Consider the following 25,530-nt stretch of genomic DNA (forward strand, 5'->3'; position numbering starts at 1 on the left):
ACTCTATTGTACCTCAAGGTCAGCTGCTATTGTCAACTTGATGGTCCAAATATTTTTCATTATAAAGCAATGTCTCTCTGTGTAGTCTTCAGGAACAGTAGGAAAGTCAGTTGCACTGCAAAGACCTCACAAGTCAAAGGCCTACTTCATTCATTTATACAACCTTAAGAGCATCTGAGTAAGAGATCTGTGAACCAGCCCAAATCCCCCCTTTTATCCACAAAGGGCACCCTAGGGATGGGTGCGGCAGTCACTCTACACACACCCCTTCATGCAGCTAAGAGGCAGAGCTGAGAGCAGCAGACTTCACAAGTCTGAGCCAGTTGCTCCTTTCAAAGTTCTCAAATTCCCTGAACCCAAAGTACTGGTAAGCTGGGTGGACACACCAGGCACTTGGCTGTACCAGAGTGAGGTTGTGGACGAAGCAGCCAGACCCAGGCAAAGCTTGCTGGTGTGCCCTCTGGTGGCCATGAGGCAGCTCTGCAGGCCTCCATGAAGAGTTTTGATTTGATTCCAAGTGAGCCCCTGTCAACCACCATGGGTCCCAAAGCAGGCTCCCCCCAACCCCATGTGTGCCAAGTTTTCAACTTCCAACTACTTCCTTCCCCAAACATTCCTGATCTCCATTCCACCCCTCAGCCACTCTCCTGGGCACCCATCTCAGTCTCCAGTGTGGCTGGACTCCTCCTAGGCTGTGTGGCCTCTTCACGGCAGGGTCCAGCCTCCCCATTCTTCACATCCTGGTGCCTCGCCCCAGGCTTAGCCCACGGCAGCCTCGCAGTGGTTGCAGGGAAAAACCCTACAGCAGTGGGGAGGCCAACCCCAACCTACAGGGTGAGCAGCACAGGCCAGGTGGGTCCCTCAGAGAACAGGAAGCACATGACCCAGGAGACGATGTCCCAAGAGCTGCTGTGGCCAGATGGCCAATCTTCACAAGAAGCTGGGGACCTGGACTTTTATGTGAAATACACCAAGTTTTACAGGTTGTCTCAAATGTATATACTACCCAGGCCAAGAAAACACATTGGCGGATGGCTCCAGGCTGGGGCCCAAGATGGAGAGCTCTGCTGAGAACCTGCAGCTGACAGAACCTTCAAGATGCCGGGCGGAAGCCAGTGGTTTTCAAGGTTTTGTTTATTTGAGTAGTCTGTAGCCATCATCATGTTTGATCCTGAGAGGCAAGCAAGGGAGAGAAAATTCTTGGACCCATTTTAGAGTCTGAGACATTGAGGCTGAAGTGGGCTCCTGGCAGGGTCAAGGTCACAGCTAGTGGAGAGAGCTCTGAGATACATGAGGCTGTGTCCCATGCAACAGCAGGCCCCAAGCCCACCCCACCTGGCCTGCCCCCTTAGCTGTGCCCTTCCTAGTCCCCTGGAGAGCCAACCACCCAACAACAGCTGAGATGGCGGCTCCCTGTGCACACCCACTGGCCACACCCACCCTCCGTGCACACAGCTACAGGACAGGCAGCCTGGGCAGAGCCATGCAGCTCTCTCCATGGGTGCACAGCCCAGAGGCACGCAAGCCCCATGTGGGGTTCAGGTCCAAGCAGAAACACCTCCTGCAGCCTTGCCCATCATGGGGAGAGTTGCGGGGGGGGGGTCCCTGGGTCAGCCAGGCGAGTGGCCATGGCCAGCGAGGCAGCCTCACCAGTTGGCCTTCACTGCCTTGATGTCACTCACGAGGTTCTGGGCCAGGCAGATACCAAAGATCTGTAACAGAGAGCAGGTGAGGGAGAGGCCACTGGCAGGGCAGGTTGTCCAGGGCAGAGTGAGGGCATGCAGGGCCACAGTGGTACCTGGAGGAGGGCGATGCCCACAAAGATCCCAGCCACGATGATCAGGTTGTCCTGCAGCCACTTTTCAAACTGGCCCACGCAGCCTTTGGTGTGGATGAAGCCCTGCTGCTCCAGCTCCTGGGGACAGATGGGCACCAGGCTCGGCTCAGCCCACCCACCACCACTGCAGGCCCCATCTCAGTCCAGCTTGCCAAACTCAGCTCCACCCAGGACCTTACACCTTAGTGCCTGCAGCCTGGAGCTCAACCACAGGGCCTTCTCCTCATCGGGGTCTCAGCACAGATGCCTTCTCCTCGGAGAGGCCTTCCCTGACTGCCCTGCCCCAATCCCATCACTTCTCTGATTTTATTTTCTTCCAAGTGCTTAGCTGAAATTGTCACATTATTGTTCGTATTTCTTTATCCATGTCTTACTGTTTTCTCCCTCTAGTGGAGTCCACTGCCTTGTGTTTGGCTGTACCAAGCCCCGCGTGCCTCCTAGGACTCAGCATCCCCTCCCCTGAATCCCTGAGGCCTTTTAGAGCCTAGAGGGGACCCCCCCCTTCCGATCCCAGTGCCCCCAGCTGCCCCCAGCCCTGTCCCCTCCCCTCTCACCAGTTTGAGCCGAACATCGTAGCCACACTGAGTGTTGAGGACATCTTCCTGAGAAGAAACAGGCCAGTGAGCAACTCAGTGGGGGGGGGGGGGGGCATCCATGGGGTCTCAGGGGAAGCAGATGGAACCGTGGATTCCGCTGCGTCCACCGCTCCTTAAGCTAGGCTGGCTGGGACCCGTGCACCTCTTTCCCTGATGCCAGGGCGCATGGCCACAACACCAGCCTGAACTGCTTCAGTTTTAGGAACCCTGACTGCTCGAGTTTTATAAGAATGGGAAGAAACCTGGCCCTCGTTGTCCCTGTGCACTGTGACTGGAGGGGTGTCACCGAGAGAAGCTTCTGCTCTAAAGAAAGCCATGAAAGGGTCAGAACCCCCAACCCTGCCACCCCAGCATGGTGGCCCAAGAGGAGCAGTCCCTATCCAACAGGGCTCAGCACTGCCCATGGACACAAACTCCCCAGCCCACAGGGCTACTCCTATGTAAGCTGACCTCCCCCGACATCCACATCCACAGCCCCCAGAGCAGGGTGGAGTCGAGCCAGCCCGGGGATGGGCTCTTCCCAGACTGCGCCTGCGAACTGCGAGGCCCACCCCTCCTCACCAGGCCCCACTCACCACAGGGTCCCTGACGCAGCAGGAGAAGGGCACCCCGCAGCGCTCCCGGCTCGGGTTCACGTCAGTGCAGTTGAAGTAGATATTGAGGTTCCAGTCGTTGGGCCCTCGGGCTCCGCAGCAAGACCACTAGCGGGTGGGAGAAGAACCCCAGGTGAGCCAGGCCCAGTCCAGGAGCCCCATCCTGTTTGGGGACAGGCCCAGGCTGCAGGAAGACAGGGCTGGGCTGGCCGGGAGGGGGCCTAGAGGCAGCCAGGCAGGCGGGTAGCTCCGCCACAGACAGGCCAGGCCTGGGCCCAGGGCCACCAGAGCAGCTTGAGGCTCCTGCCTGGGTTGGTGGGGGCTGGGTGGAGTAGGAAGGGGCTCCTGAGCTTGTCCCCTAGTCTAAGAGAGGATGAGAAAAGGAAGGGAGGGGGCAGGGATGGTGGCCCAAGGACTGTGGCTTCCTCCAGGCCACCTTGAGGGGTTCGAGTTTCAACAAACCCTGTGGGGAAAGGCACCACTGAACCCCACATCTGTGACCCGTCTCCCCACACTTGCCCCAGCGATTTTTACAGAAGACCTTCTCTCTTCCTCTCTGCCAGGACAGGAGGGCAATCCTGCCACCCTCACAATGATCCCATTCCACTTTACAGATGCTGCTGTCAGCACCTGTATCACCATTACCCCTACCCAGCACATCGTGGGGCTGCAATGAAGCAGGGAGCTCATGATCTAGTGGGGAGACAGGAGCACACAGCCTTAACTCACTGACATGGCACAGGCTGCTAAAAAGCTGGCCCTCAAGGGACCAGCTCAAGGCTGGTCTTGAGAGGCCTTCTCCTCTCCCAAGGCTGCCCCCAAGAAGCCTTCGCCTTCTCCGGGCTTCCCCATTTCAGCCCTTACCACAGTTTATAATTCTACACACACACGCACACACACACGCACACACACACACGTTTGTTTGTTTTGCTCTTTTATCATCTGTCTCTTCCCCCAGACTACCATCCCCACAAACACAGGTCCCAGCTTTTTTCACCTCTGAATCCCCAGCCCCTAGCCCAGAGCCTGGCACAGAATAGGTCCATAACAATTCTGTGTTGAATGAACAAATAAATCACATCCTAACCACCTGCCTCTCTGTTTACTTCTGCCCTGGGTTGAGAGCTCCTCAAAGCAGGCACCGGCTCTGGTTCACTCTGGATCCGAGAGCAGTTCTTGGGGTGGATGGCACCAAAGGAGTATGACTCTGAGTGTGTGTGACTACGCGTGTGAGTGGGTGAGAATGTGCAGGCGGGAGGTGTCTAGGATTTTGTGAACTGTTCACTGACTGCTTCTTCACAGGGGTTAGGTTTGCAAGCTTGAGGGCAGAGCTTCTGGGGGGCAGGTCTCAAACTCGAATATGTTCAGAGGCCAAACGAATAATATAAATGAGGGAAGAGGGCCGACAGGTATAATAAAATAGAGTGGCGGGGACGGGGCAAACAGTCCCTCTACCAGCAAAGGGGGCAGTGGCAATGTAGCGCCAGCCCATACTGTGGGCCCAGTTTAGTAGAAGAAGAAATCTATATTTTTATGCCACGTTTCCTCCTTTAAGTGTTCTGTAAGCCTGGCCTAGGAGCTGCCAGTTTGGATCCTCTGGCCTCTGTTCCCCAATGCTGTGACCATGCAGGGCTAGGCACATGGAGATCACGAGGGGCTGGCTTCCTCTCAGACAGGGGCCCTCCTGGCTCGCTTCCTTGGGGCCTGCCTGGCCTGGTGGGCGAGGGAACAGACCCAGCACACAGGGAGCTTGCTCCCTCATTCATCTGTCCAGCACGTGCCTCCTGCATGTGGTCAGAGCTGGATGCTGGACTTACGTATTCCTGAGCAAAGTCAATGAGGTTCTGGAGGTCAATGTCGTCCCGATAGGCCTTGACATTGTTGTTGATGAAGAGGTTGAGCTGGTCTCGAATCCAGTCCTTGAAGACGAAGGCCAGGATCCCTGTTGCCAACTCCAGGAAGAAAATGAGGCCAAGGAACACGGAGAACTGGGGTTGGGGGCACACAGACAGTGGGGGTCAGAGATACAGGGTCGGGGGTTGCCACTGGGTGGGGCTCCAACCTCCTGCACCCTGACCCAAGACAGCCCAGAGTCCCCACCTTCTATCATGTTAGTATTGTTTTATGATGAAAAAAGATAGTGCTGTTCTTACCTACCCTGTTGTCTTTGAGAAACCACTCTCCACACACACATTCAGTTTCTGCTGCTACGCAGGAGCCACCTCCACCTCTTTTCCCATTCCCACTCCCACATAGAGGACTGGGCATGCGTCAAGATCCCACCAATCAGAGCATTACCTCCCCTGGGACCACAGGGATTGGTCCAGAGGCAGCCAATCAGGACTAAGGAGATGCCGTTGAAGTACTTGGGCAGAATGGTTGGGAAGGGAGAGCCTCACTCAGCCTCCATCGGGAGTTCCTGGGAGGGCAGCTTGAAGCCAGCACCCACCCATTCCTGGACATCTTTCCACCCCAAGAGGACTGGAGCCAACCCAGAGGGACAGAGCTGAGAAACAGAGCGACTAGGACAAGTGACACTGTGGTGGCTGCTGGATCCAAATGCGCTGGCAGTTAACACGCCCTTGGGCTTTCTTAGTGGCCCTTTTAGCTTAGGCCACTAGGTTTCGGCCCCGTACAACAGAAAGGATACTATAAACGTGGAGAATACAAATCTAGTGATTATTGTTACAATAACATAATAATAAAACTACCATTATTAAGCATGAACTATGCAAGAAGTGGGTGGGAGGAGGTTGGGGTCCCCAGTGGGAGGGCACTCACAAACTTGAGCAGGAAGGTGTTCTCCCGGAGGGCCCCAATGCAGCCGGCAAAGCCCAGCACCGACATGATGCCTCCTACCACTACAAAGAGCCACACAGGGTCAAGGCCTCCCAGATCTGTCAGCGCCGAGATGTTGGAGAGAACACCCTGTGAAGGGCGAGCAGAGGCAAATGGGGGGAGCTGGCCCTCCCACCATCTTGACCCAGAGCAGCCCCACACCCTACCCCACCGCCTTACCTTCTCACCCCAGGCCCAGAGACCAATGGCCAGGAACAGGGCTCCCAGCACCTGCAGAAGCAGCAGCAAAGAGCTGAGGGCTGGGGCACCAGCATCCTTCCCCACCCCCAGCAGAGCCCCCTCCCCACTACTGCTCAGGGTCTTCAGGAAGCCAGGGAGAAAGAGAGAAAGAGGGGAAAGGGCTGTAAATGGGATCCAGGGTCCTTTCTTCTTTTTTTTTTTTTAACATCTTTATTGGAGTATAAGTGCTTTACAATGGTGTGTTAGTTTCTGCTTTATAACAAAGTGAATCAGGTATACATATACATATGCCCCCATATCTCTTCCCTCTTGTGTCTCCCTCCCACCATCTGTATCCCACCCCCTGTATCCCACCCCTCTAGGTGGTCACAAAGCACCGAGCTGATCTCCCTCTGCTATGCGGCTGCTTCCCACTAGCTATCTATTTTACGTTTGGTAGTGTATATATGTCCATGCCACTCTCTCACTTTGTCCCAGCTTACCCTTCCCCGTCCCCGTATCCTCAAGTCCATTCTCTAGTAGGTCTGCATCTTTATTCCCGTCTTGCCCCTAGGTTCTTCTGACCATTTCTTTTCTTTTCTTTTCTTTAGATTCCATATATAGGTGTTAGCATATGGTATTTGTTTTTTGCTTTTTGATTTACTTCACTCTGTATGACAGTCTCTAGGTCCATCCACCTCACTACAAATAACTCAGTTTTGTTCCTCTTTATGGCTGAGTAATATTCCGTTGTATATATGTGCCATATCTTCTTTATCCATTCATCTGTTGATGGACACTTAGGTTGCTTCCATGTCCTGGCTATTGTAAATAGAGCTGCAATGAACATTTTGGTACATGACTCTTTTTGAATTATGGTTTTCTCAGGGTATATGCCCAGTAGTGGAATTGCTGGGTCATATGGTAGTTCTATTTTTAATTTTTTAAGGAACCTCCATACTGTTCTCCATAGTGGCTATATCAATTTACATTCAGGGTCCTTTCAATCTTCCCAAGAATGCATCTCAATGTTTCTTCCCACAGGACACAGCTTGGAAGACTGAACCGTCCCCAGCCCTAAGACGGACAAAGGCGGGCCCCTTCTTGGAACTCAGAATTGGAGCAGAGGATGGCCAAAACAGTCCCACCAAGTGGCAGCAGCTGTTTCCTGAGCCTCTGTTCTCACCCCAGGCCTATGTTAGGGTTCCAGGCTCCTGGCATCCTCTCTGCCCCCTCCCAAGTCTGGTCCTCCTGCTGCCCTGCAACTCTGTGACTTCCACCTCACTCCCGTCCCACCCTTTCAACCTCTGTCTGGCAGAGTACGTTTGTAGTTCACAGCCAAAGACCCCTAAATGACAGGGAATCCCAATTCAGCCCCGTATCAGCAGAGTGGCACCAGCCTAGGCCTTCTAAACACCACCCACCATCCCACCTCATTTCCGTACTAGGAAGAGCCCTGGATATCGAGGGCAGCTGCCTGAACCTGGGCAGGACATCTAGTCTCAGAGGGAGAGTGCCCCTCTGGCCCAAGCCCAAGGCTGCGACCCCACCTCTTCAGACCTCCCTCTCCCACCTGCTTTCTCTACAGGCTCCTTCCCCTCAGCACAGAGCCTCAGTCAGCTCCACCCCTGACCTGCCACCTTTAGCACCTTCCCCTCTCCAACCCCAGGCTCCTCCCACTGCTGTACTCTTTTTCTAGAAATATTTTTCCTTCCCTCCCCCACACTGGATCTGGGATGTGAAACCAAACATCACTTCTCCTGCCTCATCCCACTTGACCCGCCGTGGCCTTTAGGTGAATGATCACTATTTTCTCTTTCCCAAACCTCTCCATGGTTAACGCAACGCCGTTCCTCCTCCTGCCCTTTCTCAGCCTCCCTCCTACAGTGCTCTGCTTCACCTGCGCCATGCACATGGCTACCCCCCTCCCCCACCAGGTTCCAACCTCAGCCTTCTAGTCTTCTTTTTCTCACACTCATCTTTCACCCCATCGTGACACTGGCATCTCCTGATCTCCACCCAAACCTCTCCCCGGCTCTAGAGCCCTTAGTCCACCTGCCTGCTGCAAACGCCTCCATGTCCCAGGATCCATTCCATGCACCAGAAATACATCAGGGAATAGGACACATGAGCTCTCAGCCCTCATGGAGTTTACACTCCAGTGGGGGAAATCCACAGTGAGCAAACAAGGTAATTTCAGATACCAACAGAGCCTTTAAAGAAAATCAAACAGGGTGATGAAATGGGGAGTTAATAGGGTAGTGGGGGCATGTTTCAGTTAGGGAGCATGGTGACATTTTAGCTGAGGTTTGAATGATGAAAAGGTGCACTGAAGAGAAGAGAATTCTAGGCGGAAGTACTGGCAAAGGCCCAGAGGTAAGATCATGTTTGGCAGTGCAAGGGACAAACTGAAGGGCAGCAAGGCCAGACACCACAGGGTGCTGTGGGCCACGGGGAGGAGTCTGGACTGTATTCTAGTGAGAAAAAACTGGAAGGTTCTGAGCAGGGTAACATAAGGGTCTGCTTTCCATTAAAATAAAAAAATCTCTGGGCCTGTTTCACAGGTACCTCCTTCAGGCCACCTTGACCCAAAACCAAACCCCCAAGTGGCCTAGTCCTGTCAGTTCAGCCTCATAACTTACCCTGGAGCCTTCCTCACCTTTCCCACCTGCCACCACCCCAACTTTGCCCCAGCCCTCCTCCCTGGTCTCCCTACCTCCAAACCCTGCCCCTCACTCACCCTCCCCATGTCAGCCAGGCAGATCTGCCTCCAAAACAGAAGCTAGAACATACCCATCACCCAGCACTGAAGCCTTGAGTGCTACCCTCTGCCCTCAACATAAAACTCAAACTCTCTGCCCCAGACCTGGGGCCTTTCACACTCGGGCTCCCCATCCTGGAGGACCCTGGAACAAGCCTGGGTCTCTCATGCCTCTCGCCCCTTGACATCTGGGGGGGTTCCCTCTGCTTAATGCTCTGCCTCACCTCCATCTACTGCCCACTGAGCTGTCACCTTGGCTCTGCACTTACTGGCTGTGTGACTCTGGGTTAAAAGATTTAACTTCTCTGTGCCTGTTCCTTCACCTGTAAAATGTAGATAATAAAGTAGCTGCAAGAATACAGTAAGTTATAATTCATTTAATCTGCCTAACAGTCCTGAGGGGCAGGCTTCATTATCACCCACTCGCTGCCAGGGAAGCTAAGGCCCAGAGAGAAGTGACTTGCCTACTGTCTCACAGCTAGGCCTGCTTCACCCAGAGCCTCAGACTTCCCTGACTAGTGCTCTCTGCACATGGCTCACACCCTCGAGGCTGGGCACTGCTGGGGCCAAAGGACACCCACATTGCATGAGCAGCATGTGGGTAAAGGGCAGTGCCACTGAGTCCTGATAAACAAAACTGAATGGGTCTGGCATTCTGACCCAAGACGTCAGAAGCAGAGACTGCAGAGGCAGCAAGTAGCCTTGGAGATATGGGATGAAGAGGGAGAAGGGAAAGATGACTTGGCAGGGCCCAGGGCTACAGATGCCACCCTGGGAGGGGCACCAGCAGCTCCCTTCTCCAGGCAGGGGCAGCCCTGCCCTGGAGTCTCGGTTTGGTCATTTGTGGATGTTGAATTCTGTTCCCCAGGGCCAGCTCTCCTGGCCTCTCATCAGGAAACATCCCCTGTCCCCGGCCGAGAACTAGGGCGATTGGCCCTCCCTGCCCGCAAGCCTCTTTGGGGTGGGGGTGGGGCTTCGACCTTTGACCTACCCTCCCCCTTTGTAGGAACTTAAGGCGAGGCAGCAGGCCCAGGTACTGGAGAGGTAAAGGGGCAGGAGACGGGATCCCGTCCTTCGAGGAGGCTCTCATCCCTACGGGTAAAACCAGGGGTGGGGCTCCGCGTATCCCTGACACCCCCGGGTAGCAAAGGGGCTGGGAGGGAGAGGGGGCGCCCGCACTAAGCGTGCCCATGGGGTCTTCACGGAAACACCTCCCATTTCTCCGCCGGGCCTCGGGAAGACCCCGGAAGACTGTCCCCCCCCCCCCGCCACTACCGCAGTGGCTGGGACCCGTCCCCTGCAATCCGGGCCTCTTCGTAGTTCCCCTGGGTGGTCCTGGGGGTGGGCGTGGAGGTGCGAATGGGAGGAAGGAGTGGGGGGACGGTCCCAAGCCCTTGTGGCAGAGAGTGTCTCCCCCTAGTAGGGGACTGAGCCTCCTTCTCCCGCCATCCCCAGCACAGGGCCCAGAACCCACCCCGCTCTCACCCAGAAGACGATGTTGAAGCCAAACAGGAAGTATTTCCCGCAGCAGCCGACCTCGGGTTCCTGGAAGTGCTGGTGCTTGCCGGTCATGGTGAGCGGAGCCGGGGGCTGGGCCCAGCCCTCCGCGGGCCGCCCGGGGCTGGAGCCGCCCGGGGCCTAGCCCGGCGGCTGCGGCTTCATGGCTGCGGCCACCCAGAGCGCCCGTCGGGCCCCGCCCGACCCCCAGGGTCCGCCCCGCAGGGACCGCCCTCGGCTCCCGGACCGCCCCCTGCTTGGTCCCCCTCAGAGCCCCACCTCTAGGCCTGACTCCGCCCCCTCCATAGGCTCCGCCCCCAGCCTTACTCCCCTTTGGAGCCCAGTCTCCCGACTGTCCCCTCCGGACCCCACCCCCATACAGGCCCCTCCCCACAGCCCGACTCAGCCCTCTCGGAGGCTAGCCTCTAGGCCTGACTCCTCCCTATGCGCTGGCCGCTGCAGCGTCCTTCAGACCAACCTGAGATGCTGAGGGCGCCGCAAGTCGCAGACACGAAAGACCCCTAGTTCCCCCCACACCGCAAAGCTCAGGACCAGCGCCACCCCAATCCCCGACCTTGCCGTCTGTTCCCATCCCTAGAGAGGAGTAACTACTGAGCTGGTGAGCGAGAGGAGGATGGTTATATGGATGGTGTTTAGCACACGTGCAGGACGTTTTATTACAGTGGAGTCCAATCAGAAGCGCTTTTTGGGTGCTGGGATGAATTGGGAGACTGGGATTGACATATAAACACTTGATACTATGTATAAAATAGATAACTAATGAGAACCTACTGTATAGCTCAGGGAACTCTACTCAATGCTCTGTGGTGACCTAAATGGGAAGGAAATACAAAAAAGAGGGATATTTGTATACCTATAGCTGATTCACTTTGCTGTACAGTAGAAACTAACACAACATTGTAAAGCAACTAAACTCCAATAAAAATAAATTTTTTAAAAAAGCGCTCATCACTGGATGGAAATTCTTTTTTTTTAAATTTTTTTATGGCTGCGTTGGGTCTTCGTTGCAGCGCGCGGGCTTTCTCTAGTTGCCGTGCGTGGGCTTCTCATCGGGCTGGCTTTTCTTGATGCGGAGCGAGCTTCAGTAGTTGTGGCTCACCAGCTCTAGAGTGCAGGCTCAGTAGTTGTAGCTCGCGGACTTAGCTGCTCTGCGTGCATGTGGGATCTTCCCAGACCAGGGCTCGAACCCATGTCCCCTGCATTGGCAGACAGATTCTTAACCACTGTGCCACCAGGGAAGCCCCAGAAATTCAGTTCTACCTCTACTCGTTCAAACTCAGAGTGGATGACACCTGGGTCTTGTGAGGGCCACTCCTGCTGCTCCCTGCCCCTTCAGTTTTGCCAGGGGCATATACTGCATCCCCTGGCTCAAGCCCCTTTGGCGGTTAAAGCCCCCCGCCCACCATCTAACCCCTCTCCCCCCTACCAGCTTCCACCCTGATCAGGCTCCTTGGCACCTGGGGTGTCTCACATGAGCCCTCTCAAGGCAGGACTAGAGCAGATCAAGGTTTGGGGGGCCTGAATTTTACTCAATTTTAGAGTCCTCTTTAAAAATAATTCTGGTTTTGTTTAAAAGTATTTATTTAGGAAACAGAAAGGGGCTTAAGCTTCACCACCTTCCAGTTAATCATCGTCTAGCAGAACCATAGTAAGGCCTGACCACCTCTCCTGGGCCAGGGCCTCATCAGTCGCCCCCTCCCCCGCTCCCGCCCCTCTAGGGACCCACGCACAGCTGGCTGAGGGGAGGTGTGGGATACAGGGCAGGCTCCAAGGCTACAAATCTGATGAGAGGCAATCCATAAAAGTTTTTAAAGCAGAGTGATCAATCGAGAGAGCCCCCCACTCCTGTCCCTGAGCTCCAGCTCTGGGTCAGCGGCCTTGAGCCCCCTCCCCCAAAATGGAAGAGCCTGGCCCTCAGGCTACCTAGCCTCTTTCCCCGAGGTAGGGAGCACGGAGTAAGTCCTGGATCCTAGGATTCTCTCCTGTTATCTTTCCACCTGCAGCTGAGCCCTCCTCCCACCAATAACTCACCTCACCCCACTCTACCCAACCCAACCCCCAGGGTGAAACAAGCCCAGGCTTTCCTCCACCTTTCCGTTGCCCTGGTCCCTCACATTGGGTCCCCCACCAGAACTGCCCCTTGTCCTGGGCCCCAGTTCACATTAAAGAGTGTTCGTATTCACTCCAGAATAGGTGAGAACCATGCCATCTGCCCCCAGCCCAGCCCCTTTTACACACACACACACACACACACACACACACACACACACACACACACACAGCAGTGGGAGGCTCAGGGGCAGCCAAATGGGCAGTGGTGCCAGGGTCCCCTCACACCACAAATTTGTTCTTGGCTAGGGAGTTGCTCTTGGCGGCCGTGTCTGCGTGGGCCTGGTACCCAATGATGGTCTTTGTGGAGAGTCCCAGGCGCTCTTTGTAGACACGCCTGGGAGGTAAGTGGGAGAGGAAAGGAGACAGGCAGTCAGCAGCGGGTCCTGGAGATAACGTGGGACCCTGGGTCCTTTGCTCAGAGCTCCTACCCTGGTTCCAACCACAGTAACTCCTGTTGTATTTGTCTTACCCATGTGGAAACCCAAAATGTGCCTAGTGCAAAGGAGAAGAGGTCTGTTAAGAAACAGTTTGAAATTGAGATGCCACACCCTTTACACAAGTGGTGAAGAAAGAAGGGAGAGACAGCATGCAGAGTTCCAGAGGTCTCCCTTGCAGGCCAAACCACGCCCCTTCCACCACTTTCCCCTTCTCTCCTAGAAGAGACCCAGCCCCCACCCTATGCCAGAGATACCCCTCACCCAATGCGCAGCACGCCCTCCTGGTTCTCTGTCTCCCTCGTCCATACAGCAATCTTGTCCCCCTTGGTTCAGATGTTGATGACGGCCCCACACACCTCCCGGCTGTGCTCCTCAAAGCTCTCCCCGATCAAACACAGCAGCTGGAGCCAAAAAAAAGGAGGAGGATGAGGCTTCCTGGTGGGCACAGAGTCTGCCCCCACCACCCTGAGACCACCACTACACACCAGCCCAGCCCCTTCCCTTGGGAAGCCTCCCCGCCCAGTCCCCCACTCACCGTCTCCAGCCATAGGTGGTCCAGCTCACTGTGGCGCTGCTGCTTGGTGAGGCTGACCAGCCAGCGGCCACCCCGCCTATTCCTGCTGTCTTCCCACATGGGCTCAATGCCATCCTGGGAGGCAGGCTTGCAGATCAACCACCTCCCTTTGTTCAGAGGAAAGTGAGGGCCTGGCCACCTCCCCAGGTCCTGCTCTAGCCCCTCAGTAGGCCTCCACAGGCCAGGACCTTTCTGCCTTCATCCCTCCTGTACAAGCAGGTTCTACCAGCCATTCAGCCCCCCAGACCCTCCTGTGAGTTCCCATGGGCCCCTAAGCCTCAACATCTGTCACCTCACATAGCCTTGCGTGGGTGTGTGTTTATCTCCCGTACTGAACCAAGTTCCTTAATATGAGAGTTCAAATGGAGGTGATTAAGAAAGCATCTGGGGAGGGGCTTCCCTGGTGGCGCAGTGGTTGAGAGTCCGCCTGCCGATGCAGGGGACACGGGTTCGTGCCCTGGTCTGGGAAGATCCCACATGCCACGGAGCAGCTGGGCCCGTGAGCCATGGCTGCTGAGCCTGCGCGTCCAGAGCCTGTGCTCCGCAACGGGAGAGACCACAACGGTGAGAGGCCCGCGTACCGCAAAAGAAAAAAAAAGAAAAAAAGAAAGCATCTGGGGCAACCCCAGTGTGGCCAAAGGCAGACATTCCAGGCTCAGCTGCTGGAAACAAATCACCTAAGGAAAATCTTTAAATGCTGATGTCAGGGCCCCACTGCACAGCACCTCCAGGGACAGGCCTGGACATTGATGAGTGTCCTGAGGCAATTCTGATGCACCTCCCTAGTTAAGGAGTCAGGCCAGAAACCTAGACTCCTTCCTTGTTCCCCCTTCATCCCCCTCCCCTGTCCTTCAAGGTACAGCTCAGGTCTGACACTCTGTCCATGCTTCTGCCGAGCGGTCCTCTGATCTGAAATTATACTTGACTCTGAGGGAGGCTGTCCTCGGCACCCCACCCCCAAACGCCTGTGAGGGAGGAAGCTGGGAAGAATCAGCCCCCCTGTGCCCTGGGGACAGGGTGGGGGTGGGGAAGCAGGGCTTACCTTGAACAGGCGTAGTCACAGCCAGAAGAGAGCTTACTGGCCAGCTGGATATTATTGTACATCCTGGAGAGAGGCCCCCACCCCAGGCTGAAAGTCCAGGCTTTTTAGAGCCTGGTTCCAACTGGCCTCAGACCCCCTCAATCTCTTACCAGACCCCACTGCTTTCCACCCACCTTCCAGCCTCCAAGCCTTTGCTCATACCGGTGCCCCCTGCCAGGAATTCCATCCCCACTTGCCCAGACCTTCGAATCCTACCTTCTCACCCACCTCTAGGGTTTGTGAAGCACCTTTCAGATCTCCTCACTGGATCACCACAGACACTGAGACAGCCTTAAAACTCAGTTTGTGGCTGAGACAAGCTCAGAGAGGGGCAGGAACTTGCCCAGGGTCACAAAGCATGGAGCAGCAGAGTCAGGGTCAACTCCTTGTTTCTCCCACTTCCCAGGCTCTCTCCCTGGGTCCCAAGGAGGCTTCGGGGGGGATGTGCCCCAGCCCAATCCCCCCGCCACCTCCTTGCAGAACCCACCAAGCCCCAGTCCTCAGCAGATTCTGCAAGGCCCCAGGGAAGACTGGGAAAGCTGTGTAGAAAGCAGCTCCCTGGAGGGGTGGGGTCTGCGAAGGATCCCCAGCTCAGAACCCCATGGCCCCAGCCTCCTCCATGAGGGACAGACACTCATGCCCAGAAGTCCTCCACGGTGTCAAACTTGATGACCAGATGCAGGTTGTCCTGCCACGCCCTGCTGCAGTCATTCTTGAAGAACCACAGAGCCCACCTGGAGGAGGGCGGGCCAGGAGGAAGCAGAGTGCACCCACCTGCCCGCCCCCAGCAGCAGCTAGGTTGGCAGGGAAGCCCTGTCCCTCCAAGGGCAAACAGGGAGATAGGATTTGGGGCACAGGCCGCCCAAGGTGACTGGAGCCAGTTATCCTGAAGGGCCAGGGGATAAGTGAGGGCCTTTAACCCAGAATCTCAGCTGGGTCAAGGCTGGAAGGGCCACCAGAGCCCAAGTCTTAGGCCAGCTCTGGCCGTTCCCAGATGAGGAAGTGATTCCAAGGCCAAGAGTAGGGCCTACCTGTTCAGCAGTGGGTACAACTCCAGCTTGCTCTCCACGGGACCCTCGGCCCGGGCCTTCCTCAGAACCTCCTCACCCACCCACACCCCCGCTGCTGCCTCCTCTTCCTCTTTCTCTTTCTCCTCTTTCTCTTTCTTCCACTTTTGGATTCCACCCTCAGCCTCTTTGGCCTGACCAAAGAAAGAAGTCAAGGTGGGCGGTGAGCCCCAGCCTTCGCTGCCCAAGGGAGCGGGCGGGTGGACTTACAGAGTGCGCGGTAGCCATGCTACAGCCTGGACTCCACGGGCACCCAGCATCCGAGGGGGTCCCCAGCTGCCGGCCTTTAACCCACCATCGCCCCACCCTGCTCACCCAGGACAGGGGACTGGGAGGAGCCAGCGTAGGGGTGGGGGAGTGGGGTGTTCAGAGCGGGAAGGGCTTACACTATTACTTCCATCAGCAAGCATTTAGTGAGCACTGCAGCCCGGGGGCTGGGAATACAGCTGTGACCAGGCAGACCTAGCCTCCGCCCACATGGTGCTGGCCATTTGGGGGCTGAGATACAATGGTAAATGTCAGTATTAGGGGTCTGCCCTTAGTGAAACCGCATTCCGCCAAGGGTGGACACTGAATTTAAAGCGGACCGTCTCAGACATGGCAGAAGCTGCGACTCTGACATGGGGGAGGGGGGCAGGGCGGGGCCAGGTCCGAGACCTTATACACACATTGTGGTGTCTCCTTTTTGGCTCTGCTGTCATTCACCCCCTCGATTTCGCCATCAATGTCATCTGACACAGGCATTTATCTGGTCTCTGGAAGCACCTAAGGGTTTTCTTTCTAATGTGATTATTTAGAAACAAGGAGGATATAAAAAATCCACATTTTTGGTTGCTCTTGAAATTTTAGAGAGGTCTGGCAACACTGAGGCCTCCTTCTCCCAATCTGCTACAGCGGACGCTGCCTTAGGGAAGAGCAAGTAAGGTTCCACACAGGCCTGCGGGCCCACTGCACTCCTGCTTCCTACCTCCTGGGCCATCTGAGTGTTCTCCACCTGGGCATGGATGGCGAGGGCCAGTGCACCTGTCATACAGCCTGGGTTCAAGTCCTCCCTGCCCTGACCTCAGCCAAGTACCTGAACCTCACTGAGTCTCAGTTTCCCTCTCTATAAAATGGGAATGTTAATGATACACAACGCAGAAGCTTAGGTATTAAATGATATAAAACACGTAAAGCCCACAAAACAAGGCCTGGCTCAGTGGTCAATAGCAGTCAGCTGAGGGCTACCCCAGGGTGGAGGAGGGACTGGGGAGGTGAGGGAGGGAGGGAAAGCTCTGGCTGGGGAGACCCTTTCCCTGCTTTCTGAACAGCAGCCTTTTCTGCAGGGGCTGAACGCTCCCCAAACTTCTTAAGGTTTTTCACCCTCCCCTTGTCCACTTTGAGGGTCCCAGCTCTGTAAGGGACCAGTCCCTTCCCCTACCCCACAGCCAGAGAAGCCCATGACCACCTGGAGGCCGACAGTTAATATCTGTTCAACCCACATCCCTAAGCTCCAGGGTGTGCCAGGCCTAGACCTAGGAGGCAGTGAGGAGCAGAAGATGAGTGTCCCCTGTGCTCTGGTCTATCAGGGGAGCCAGGCATCAGGTAATCTCACAAAGACCTGTGTCATCATAAATGCAGACCTCTGGAGGAGAGGAATTCACAGATGGGAGAAGACAAAATCCATGACCTGCGCTGAGGGCTTTAGAGCAGCACTTCTCAAGAGCATGGATCAGAATCACCTGCAGGGCTTGTTAAACACGGACCACTGGGCCCTGCCTCCCAATTTCTGATGCCTTAGCACAGGGCTTGGGCCTGAGAATTGGCATTTCTAACAAGTTCCCTGATGATGCTGGTCAGAGACCCCGTTTCAAGAACCACCGACTCAGAGGCAGTTCACAGAAGAGGTGATATTGAGCAAGCATTAACTAGGTAGGTGGAGGAGGGCATCTCGGGGAGTGGAAGCAGCACGTGCAGAGTCTCTGGGGCAAAGGGCCCGTGAGGTACTGGAGGAAGAGAAGAAAGACCACCACTGTCGCTGAGGCCTAAAGGGGGCAAGGGGGGTGAGTCTTGATCTTAGGAGAGTGGAGAGCCATTGGGTGCTTCAAGTGGGTACAGAGGGGCTGCGGAGGTAATCAGATGGGCTTTCTAGCAAGTTCTCTGGCTGCTGTGCAGGAAACAGGCCCTGTGCAATTAAGAGCGAGTGGGAGGAGATCTACTTGGATGCTGACGTAGCTGTCCAGGTCACAAATGGGGTGGCAGGGAAGATGAAGAGAACATGTATTTAGAAGGAAGACTCAGTAGTGCTTGGTTGTGGATAGGCTCTGGAGAGGTGGGCATGAAGTCCCAGCTCCCTGTTGCTGCATAACAAACCACCCCAAACAGAGTGGCCTAAAACTACAATAATCATTTATTTTGCTCACAAAACTGCAATTTGGGTAGCACTCGATAGGGATGGCCCATCTCTACTCCAAAGTCCTATCGATTGGAGTGGCTTACAGGCTGGGGCTGGGACTATCTTCTCACTCACAGTGGGGCGGTCTTTGCTGGCTGACAGATGGAACCTCAACTGGGGTGTCAGCTGGGACAGTTCTATGCAGCCTCTCCATGTGACCACTTGGCTTCCTCACAGCATTGTGGCTGGGTTCCCATAACCAATGTCCCAAGAGATGAGAGGCAGAAGCTGCCAGTTTCTTAAGGCCTCAGCCTGAAACCTGGCACAGCTTTATGTCCAGTGTACTCTTTTTGAGTCCCAGGGCCCACATTCAACAACAGGGACATAATCCCACCTCTCAATGGGAGGAATGTTGAAGAATTTTGGACAGGAGAAGCATTGGAGGAGGGCCAGGCTTGGGGAGAGATCACGAATCCAGATCTGATGGAGAAAAAGGGGGAAAGGACCCTCTCCAAGTGCCAGACATGGTTTTAGCTGCCTTAGAGTCCTGGCCCAGAGCCTGGCATGGGATGATCCTAGCAGCCACAGCAGCCCTTCCCACCATCCTCCATGTCTTCCAGCGTGGGGCAGCCCCTGGAGTCTGGGGTTGGGTGACTATGAAGAGACCCCAGGAGGAAACCCCTCCAGCCCTATGGGGTTCTGGTCCCTACCCCAGGCCCTCCCAAGTCTGTCTGTGGAGGACATTTTCACAGTGGGGTTGAACAAGTAGAGGCTCTTGAATCCCAATCCTGCCATTCTGTTCCTAAAATATCTCGAATCTGCCCATTACTCTCCCTCCCTCACCTCAGCAAGCATCGCCATCTCTGGCCTGGGCCACTGCCTTTTCTCTCCTAACACTCTCCTTGCTTCCACTCCTGCCTCCCTACAAAACATCCTCCACGTGGCTCAGAGGGATTATTTAAACAATCAGTCTGATCACTTAACTCCTCTCTTTAAACCTCTCCAGGATACCCAGGATGTGATCCAAAGTCTAGGTTCTGGGACTGCAAGTTCCTGCACGATCCAGGCTTACAGGGCTGATCCTCCAAGAGGCCAGTCTAGTTCCTGCCTCAGGGACGTAGCCCTTGACATCTCTCCCCAACTCTTTATATGACTGACTTCTCCCTGTCCTTCAGGGCTTGACTCATTCCACCTTCTCAAAGAAATCTTCCCTGACCACTCTATCTAAAGTAGACCACTCTCCCCCATGTACTTTATTTTATTTTATTTTTTTGGCTGCATTGAGTCTTCATTGCTGTGTGCAGGCTTTCTCTAGTTGTGGCGAGCGGGGACTACTCTTTGTTGTGGCGCACAGGCTTCTCATTGTGGTGGCTTCTCTTGTTGCGGAGCGTGGGTTCTAGGCGCGCGAGCTTCAGTAGTTGCGGCACATGGGCTCAGTAGTTGCGCACGGGCTTTAGGGCACGCGGGCTTCAGTAGTTGTGACTCACAGGCTGTAGAGCGCAGGCTTAGTAGTTGTGGCGCATGGGCTTAGTTGCTCCATGGCATGTGGGATCTTCTGGACCAGGGATCGAACCCATGTCCGCTGCACTGGCGGGTGGATTCTTAACCACTGCGCCACCAGGGAAGTCCCCCATATACTCTTTAACTCAGCATCCATTTTATTTCCTTCTTAGCACTTAGCACCACTCATTCATTCATTCATTCAAAAAATACTGACCTAGCAGTTACTTTGTGCCAGGCACTGTTTTAGGCGATGGGGGCTAAAGATGTGAACAAAGCTGATGGTTCCTCCTCTTTGCTTTGGAAGGCCCCAGGACTAAGTGTTGACAGAGTGTTGATCTGTCAACACTTGCTGTTTCATGGTCTCACCCAGTCTCGGGCATTGAATGTGACGAGTATGGTACACCTGTGGCCCCAATCTGAAATCCCAAAGAGCACATCCAGCTGCCTGCTCACAGCTCCACCTGGGCATCTAATGTGCATCTGGCTCAGGCTTATTGCATCCAAAGCTGAATTCCTGACTTTCCCCTGTCCCCAGACCTGCTCCTCCCACAATCTTCTCCATCCTTCCACCTGCTCAGACAAAAATTCTGGACTGGTCCTGACTCCTCTCTTGTAACCCATTTTCAGCTCTACCTTCAAAACATCCAGGATCCAGCTGCTTCTCTCCATCTCCATTGCCACCACCCTAGCCCAAGTGGACTGTCACCTTCCCTGTACCATGGTGATGGCATCCAAACCGGTCCCAGCTTCCACCCTGGCCCAAGAACAATCTACTCCCTACACAGCAATCTTTAAAAAGGAAAGTTAGATCACATCACTCCTGAGCTCACACTACAAGGGTCTGTAAGGTCCCACCAGCTCTCAACCTTCCCTCCCCGCTACTCTCCACCCCTCACTCACTCCACCACACTGGCCACCTTGCAGGTCTTCAAACGTGCCAGGCCCACGCCTGCCTTAGGACTTTACTCTGGCCACTCCCTCAATTCCTACCTCAAGCCAGGCCTTCCCTGCCCACTGCATTTAACTGGTCAAACCCTCAGCCTCACCCCAGCACCCCCATGCTCTTTCTCTTCTTCGCTTTCCCTCCAAGCACTTATCACCTCCTGACACACCCTATATTTTACTTATTTATTTTACTCATCATCTGCTTTCTGGTACTAGAATATAAGGTCCCCAGGGCCTCTTTTACTCACGACTCTGTTCTCCAGTTCCTGGAGCAGGGCCTGGCTCAGAGCAAGTACCCAGAAATCAGAGTCACGTGGGAGAATTGACCATTAGATTCAGCGAGGTGAATGTCACTGATTTTGACAAAAGGGACACAATCTAAGGCATTTTATTTGGTCACTAGTTCATTTGTTAATTGTCTGCTGCCTCCTTCTAGAATAGTAAGTTCTAGAAGAGCAAGGACTTCATGCATCTTGTTTTCTGCTGAAAACAGAGGTACTGGAGAGTACCTAGAACAGTACCTGGAACAGAGTAGTCACTCAGGAAAAAACGACTGAAAAGAATAGAGGCCAATGACCCGTTACATGACTTTCCCTCTCTGGGTGTCAGTTCTTTCATCAGTAAAGTGGGAATGAAAGTGCCTGCTTTAAGGGATTGATTTTAGGGCTTAATGATGTAGTGCCTGGCACACAGGTGTTCACTCAGTATCACCCACCCACCCCCGCTCTGTTCTTAGCACCCTAATCCCGCCTGCCTGTCTTCCTCCCCATCCTGAGGCCCGGACAGCAATAATGTTGGTAAATGTTCAATCACACTGTCAGGCACCACGCTCAGAGTTACAAAGACACTTCTGGATTTTTGCAGAACCCAGGCAAAGCTAGGATCCCTAGGATTCTCTTAAGAGAGCACCTGCTGCTCCAGCTGGGATTTTCTCCCAAACCCTTCTTCACACTCTCCCAGCCTTTCCTCTCCAGAAGCTTCAATAGCTGTGCTCCTTGGTACACTCTTAAGAAGGGGAGAGAAAAGAGAGGAGTGGAGCGGCCAATTTTCCAGTGGGGAGAGAGAACAGAAACAAAGACAGGGCCCCGAGAACTCACAGGTTTAGGGCCTGGCCAGAAGGAGACGCAGGGGCCTGTGCTCTGCCATCCTATGCCCTAAAGGGGGGCTGGCCATGTGACATGGGGTAAAGAATCCATTGTGCTAGAAAGTAGTGGCCCAGTAACCATGCCACCTTCTTCTGGAGACAGCACATATGCAGAGAGAGAAACAAAGATGTGGCAAATGTAGGTGAGGATATTTGGGTATTCATTGTGCTAATATTGCAACTTTTCTGAAGGTTTTGCTCATTGTATTATGTTTGCAACTTTTCTCTATGTTTGAAGTTTTTAAAAATAATAAGTTGGGGGCAAAACTTTGGGAGGGGGGACAGAGCTGCTAGTGGCTCACCAGTGACCATTCTCCCCTTCTCATACTTTGATTCTAGGAAGTCATAAGCCCAGCAAGATGACCAGAGTTTTCCAGCCTCCCTGCAGCTAGGTGTAGCCAATGAGAAGTAGACAGAAATTGTTGGCTTCTGGGAAAACTCAAGAAAGAGACAGAAAACTGGCAGGTACTCTTTTTAGCCTACTTCCCTTCCTCCTGCTTTCTACATAGACATGATGGCTGGAACTGAAGCAGCCACCCTGGGCATTGAAGGGGCCTTGAAGGTGGAATCCAGGTACTAAGAATGGTAGAACAGGAAGGTAGGATTCTGGGTCCCTGAGGACTGTGAAGTCATCACACCAACTATGGACTGCCTACTGCAGTAGTACGACTTCTTTAAGTGAAAGAATAAACACCTGCTTTGCCTAAGCTTCTGATTAGCAGCCAAATGAACTTCCCACCTGATTCAGATTTCAACCTGTTTTCTGTTCCCTCTACACTCTGGACTTTTCCACCTGCTGGATCATCTGCTGGGAAAGCTCACCACCACTTGTAAGGTCTTTCTCATCTTTCAAAACCCAGCTTGAATGTCACTTTCTTCTGGAGGCTTTCCCTAGGTACCTCTTCCCTCGTGGACTCCCAGCACCTCCTATTGCTTCTGTTAAACTCCCCCACAGACTGCTTGCTGACCATTCGAGGATTCTTTACTGCTCATTGCTTTGGCTTCCCTGTAACATTTTGTCCTCTAATCCCTTGGCTTCCCTGTCACCGCTCTCTCCAGTTTCTCCTCTCTGTGCTGCTCCTTCTCAGGCTTTCCCTGGGCTCTGGAACTCAGGAAGTTTGCAGTAAATCAGGATTCCGTTCTGGCCCCTCCATTCTTTTCACTCTACCTGTTCTCCTGGGCAATTGCATCCTCCAGCCACCACCTCTATGCAGATGACTACAAATCCAATGGTGTACTGGGCTGGCTTAGACCAGCTCCTGAGAACAAAGTTTCAGGAATTTTGTGAGCCAGGTGTTAAGGCCATTATTAAAAATTAAGTTATATAAATTTATGATTATATAAATATGTTCAAAACAAAGATAATAAACACTCAAAACATAACTTCCTAGTTATTTTACTATTATCTATGCTTTTAAGATTATTTTTTATCTATTTTATCTGAATGGTGGAAATGCTCAGAGACATCACAGTGACATCTTGAAATCAACCACAGCAGGAGAATTTACACCACGGGTATGGGCAAACTCTACAAATCAAGGGGCTTCCCTGCTTGGAAAGCCATGTATTAAAGATTTCCCACTATACCATGGCCCAAATCGATACCTGAAGCCAGCCTGGAGTGACTTCCTGAGCTCTGGGCTCAGATGTCCAACCCTCAGCTGGACTCCTCGTCCTGCACATTCGGTGTGCCCCAGACAAACTCACCATCACCCCCCAAAGCTGCCCCACCCCCTCAATGTCTATTTCATTTTGCAGCAGCATCACTCACCCCATTGTCCAAGCCAGAAACCTGGCAATCTTCCTGAACTCATCTCACTCCCTCCTCCCCAACATCTAATAAGTTATGTCCTCAGTGATGCTCATGTCTCCCCTCCAGTCCTGTTCCAGCCTCACCGAGGCTTCCCTGGTTCAGGCTTCATCATTCCTCCAGTGGATTCTGACCCAGCCTCCTCACTGCTCTTGCTGATTCTAGCAGTGTCCCCCTCCAACCCACCTCCATTTGGGCCCCATAAAATGCAAGTCTCATTTAGGTCTCTTTTGTACTTAAAATCCTTCAGTGACTTCCCAATTCCTAAGATAGGGAGTACAGACACCCTTCGTATGGTCTTCTTTCTCTCTTCTTCCTCTCTCCTCCCTACTGTTTGGTCCTTCCTCATCTGACATTCAGGGGATCTTAGTCAAGAGTCATAAACATCACTTCTGGCTTATTTAAACAGATAAGGAGTTTATTATCCATTAGTGGGAAGCTCAGAAACTCTCCTGGAAAGCCAGAGTCCACTTGGAGACCATGCAGCCTGGAATGATGGCCAAATCACATTGTCAAGCAGTCCCAGGAAGACTCCCCAGATGCTACAGCTGAGTACAGACAGTACAGCTTGCCCTATTGGTGACTGATGTTTCCAAAAGCAGTGCTGCCCCTGGTCCCTGGCAGGAACTGCCACCACCATCACCACCACCTGTCTTCACCAGAGCACTCTCCTCCTTCCCTGCTTCTTCCTGGCACTAGGTTCAGGTTCCAAGTCTGGGGCTGAGGTCACATGTCCTGGCAGCAAGGAAAGCTGGGAAAGCATCGTCACCTCCTGGAGTGGGGAGATGGGCTCTGCCTCATAAGGTGCGGGATCCCCCAGACATAAGAAGGAGACAGTTTCAGTGATGAGAGGCCATGCTGTTCCCCATGCCAGCTTTTAAAATTACACAAGTAAAATACTATTCAAGGAAAAGTAATCAAACAGCACAAGAAGGAAGGTAATGAAATGTACAAGCTTCTCTCCCTGAGTTCTCTCAATTCCATTTGCCAGGGGCAACTACTGTTAACAGTGTTTTGGAAGTCCTTGCAGGTGTGTTCTTTGTATATCCAGATGTCTATATTTATATATAAGGTGTCTATATATAACTGTGTGAATGTATGTATTTTCCTTGTATCAAAATTGACTAGCTCCACAAGAAAAGGGAACCCTCCTACACTGTCAGTGGGAATGTAAACTGGTGCAGCCACTCTGGAAAACAGTATGGATCTTCCTCAAAAAACTAAAAATAGAGTTGCCATATGATCCAGCAATTCCATTCCTAGGCATATAGTGGGAGAAAACTATAATTCGAAAAGATACATGCACCCCAATGTTCATAGCAGCACTATTTACAATATCCAAGACATGGAAACAACCTAAATGTCCATTGACAGATGAATGGACAAAGAAGATGTAGTACATGTATACAGTGGAATATTACTCAGCCATAAAAAAGAATGAAATAGTGCTGTTTGCAGCAACATGGATGGACCAGGAGATTATCATACGAAGTAAAGTCAGAAAGAGAAAGACAAATACCATATGATATCACTCACGTGTAGAATCTAAAATATAACACAAATGAACTTATCTATGAAAAAGAAACAGACTCACAGACATAGAGAACAGACTTGTGGTTGCCAAGGGGGCAGGGGGTGAGGGAGGGATGGATTGGGAGTTTGGGGTTAGCAGATGCAAACTATTATATATAGAATGGATAAACAACAAGGTCCTACTGTATAGCACAGGGAACTATATTCAATATCCTGTGATAAACCATAATGAAAAAGAATATGAAGAAGAATGTGTATATATATATATATATATATATATATATATATGTATAACTGAATCACTTTGCTGTGCAATGGAAATTAACACATTGTAAATCAACTATACTTCAATAAAATAATTTTTTTTAATTGCCTAGCTCCACACATTACAGTTTGGCACCTTGCTTCTCTCACCTCACACCATGTCTTGTCACACTCCTATATCAGTACACATGGGTCTAGCCCATCCTTTCTAATGGCAGTACAGAGTCACACTGAGTGGATGAATCACAATTAACTAGCCAGTCCTCTACAGAGGGACATTTAGATTATTTTCAGTTTTTTGCTACAATAAACCAGGCTGCAGTGAACATCCTTGCACAAATGTCTTTGTGTGCTTGTATGAGT

General features: G+C 53.1%; 2 protein-coding genes across 6 annotated transcripts; both read right to left on the minus strand.

Annotated features, from left to right (window-relative positions):
* Window positions 1-1,116: 1,116 nt before the first annotated feature.
* On the minus strand, window positions 1,117-10,521 carry TSPAN17 (tetraspanin 17). 5 transcript variants are annotated; one of them, XM_060008329.1, is made up of 9 exons: window positions 10,291-10,518; window positions 6,045-6,095; window positions 5,808-5,954; window positions 4,844-5,014; window positions 3,009-3,134; window positions 2,392-2,439; window positions 1,799-1,915; window positions 1,651-1,712; window positions 1,117-1,171 (listed from the first exon to the last, which is right to left on the minus strand). In XM_060008329.1, exons 1-9 carry the CDS (start codon window positions 10,375-10,377, stop codon window positions 1,135-1,137), a joined length of 846 nt encoding a protein of 281 aa, XP_059864312.1. In that variant the 5' UTR covers window positions 10,378-10,518; the 3' UTR covers window positions 1,117-1,134. The 5 variants fall into 5 exon arrangements, with proteins under 5 accessions (XP_059864312.1, XP_059864310.1, XP_059864314.1 ...); XM_060008327.1 differs by lacking the exon at window positions 10,291-10,518 and adding an exon at window positions 9,797-9,910; XM_060008331.1 differs by lacking the exon at window positions 5,808-5,954 and having other exon boundaries at window positions 10,291-10,521.
* A 2,133-nt stretch (window positions 10,522-12,654) lies between these two features.
* EIF4E1B (eukaryotic translation initiation factor 4E family member 1B) lies at window positions 12,655-16,624 on the minus strand. The gene is given in 7 exon segments (XM_060007139.1): window positions 12,655-12,769; window positions 13,134-13,273; window positions 13,408-13,533; window positions 14,500-14,551; window positions 15,160-15,261; window positions 15,559-15,728; window positions 16,562-16,624. Coding segments are annotated over 7 exon segments (768 nt in total).
* Between the last annotated feature and the right edge of the window lie 8,906 nt (window positions 16,625-25,530).

Source organism: Delphinus delphis, chromosome 3, assembly GCF_949987515.2.
Source record: "Delphinus delphis chromosome 3, mDelDel1.2, whole genome shotgun sequence".
Taxonomy (NCBI): Eukaryota; Metazoa; Chordata; class Mammalia; order Artiodactyla; family Delphinidae; genus Delphinus; species Delphinus delphis.

Excerpts from the sequence above, each read along its gene's own strand:
- TSPAN17 (XM_060008327.1), bottom strand. The coding sequence starts at position 9,895 with ATGAGAGCCTCCTCGAAGGACGGGATCCCGTCTCCTGCCCCTTTACCT. Across the intron at positions 1,916-2,391 it reads ACGATGTTCGGCTCAAACTG|GAGCTGGAGCAGCAGGGCTT; the intron begins GTGAGAGGGGAG and ends ATCTGTCCCCAG. Across the intron at positions 1,713-1,798 it reads TGGGCATCGCCCTCCTCCAG|ATCTTTGGTATCTGCCTGGC; the intron begins GTACCACTGTGG and ends TCTCTGTTACAG.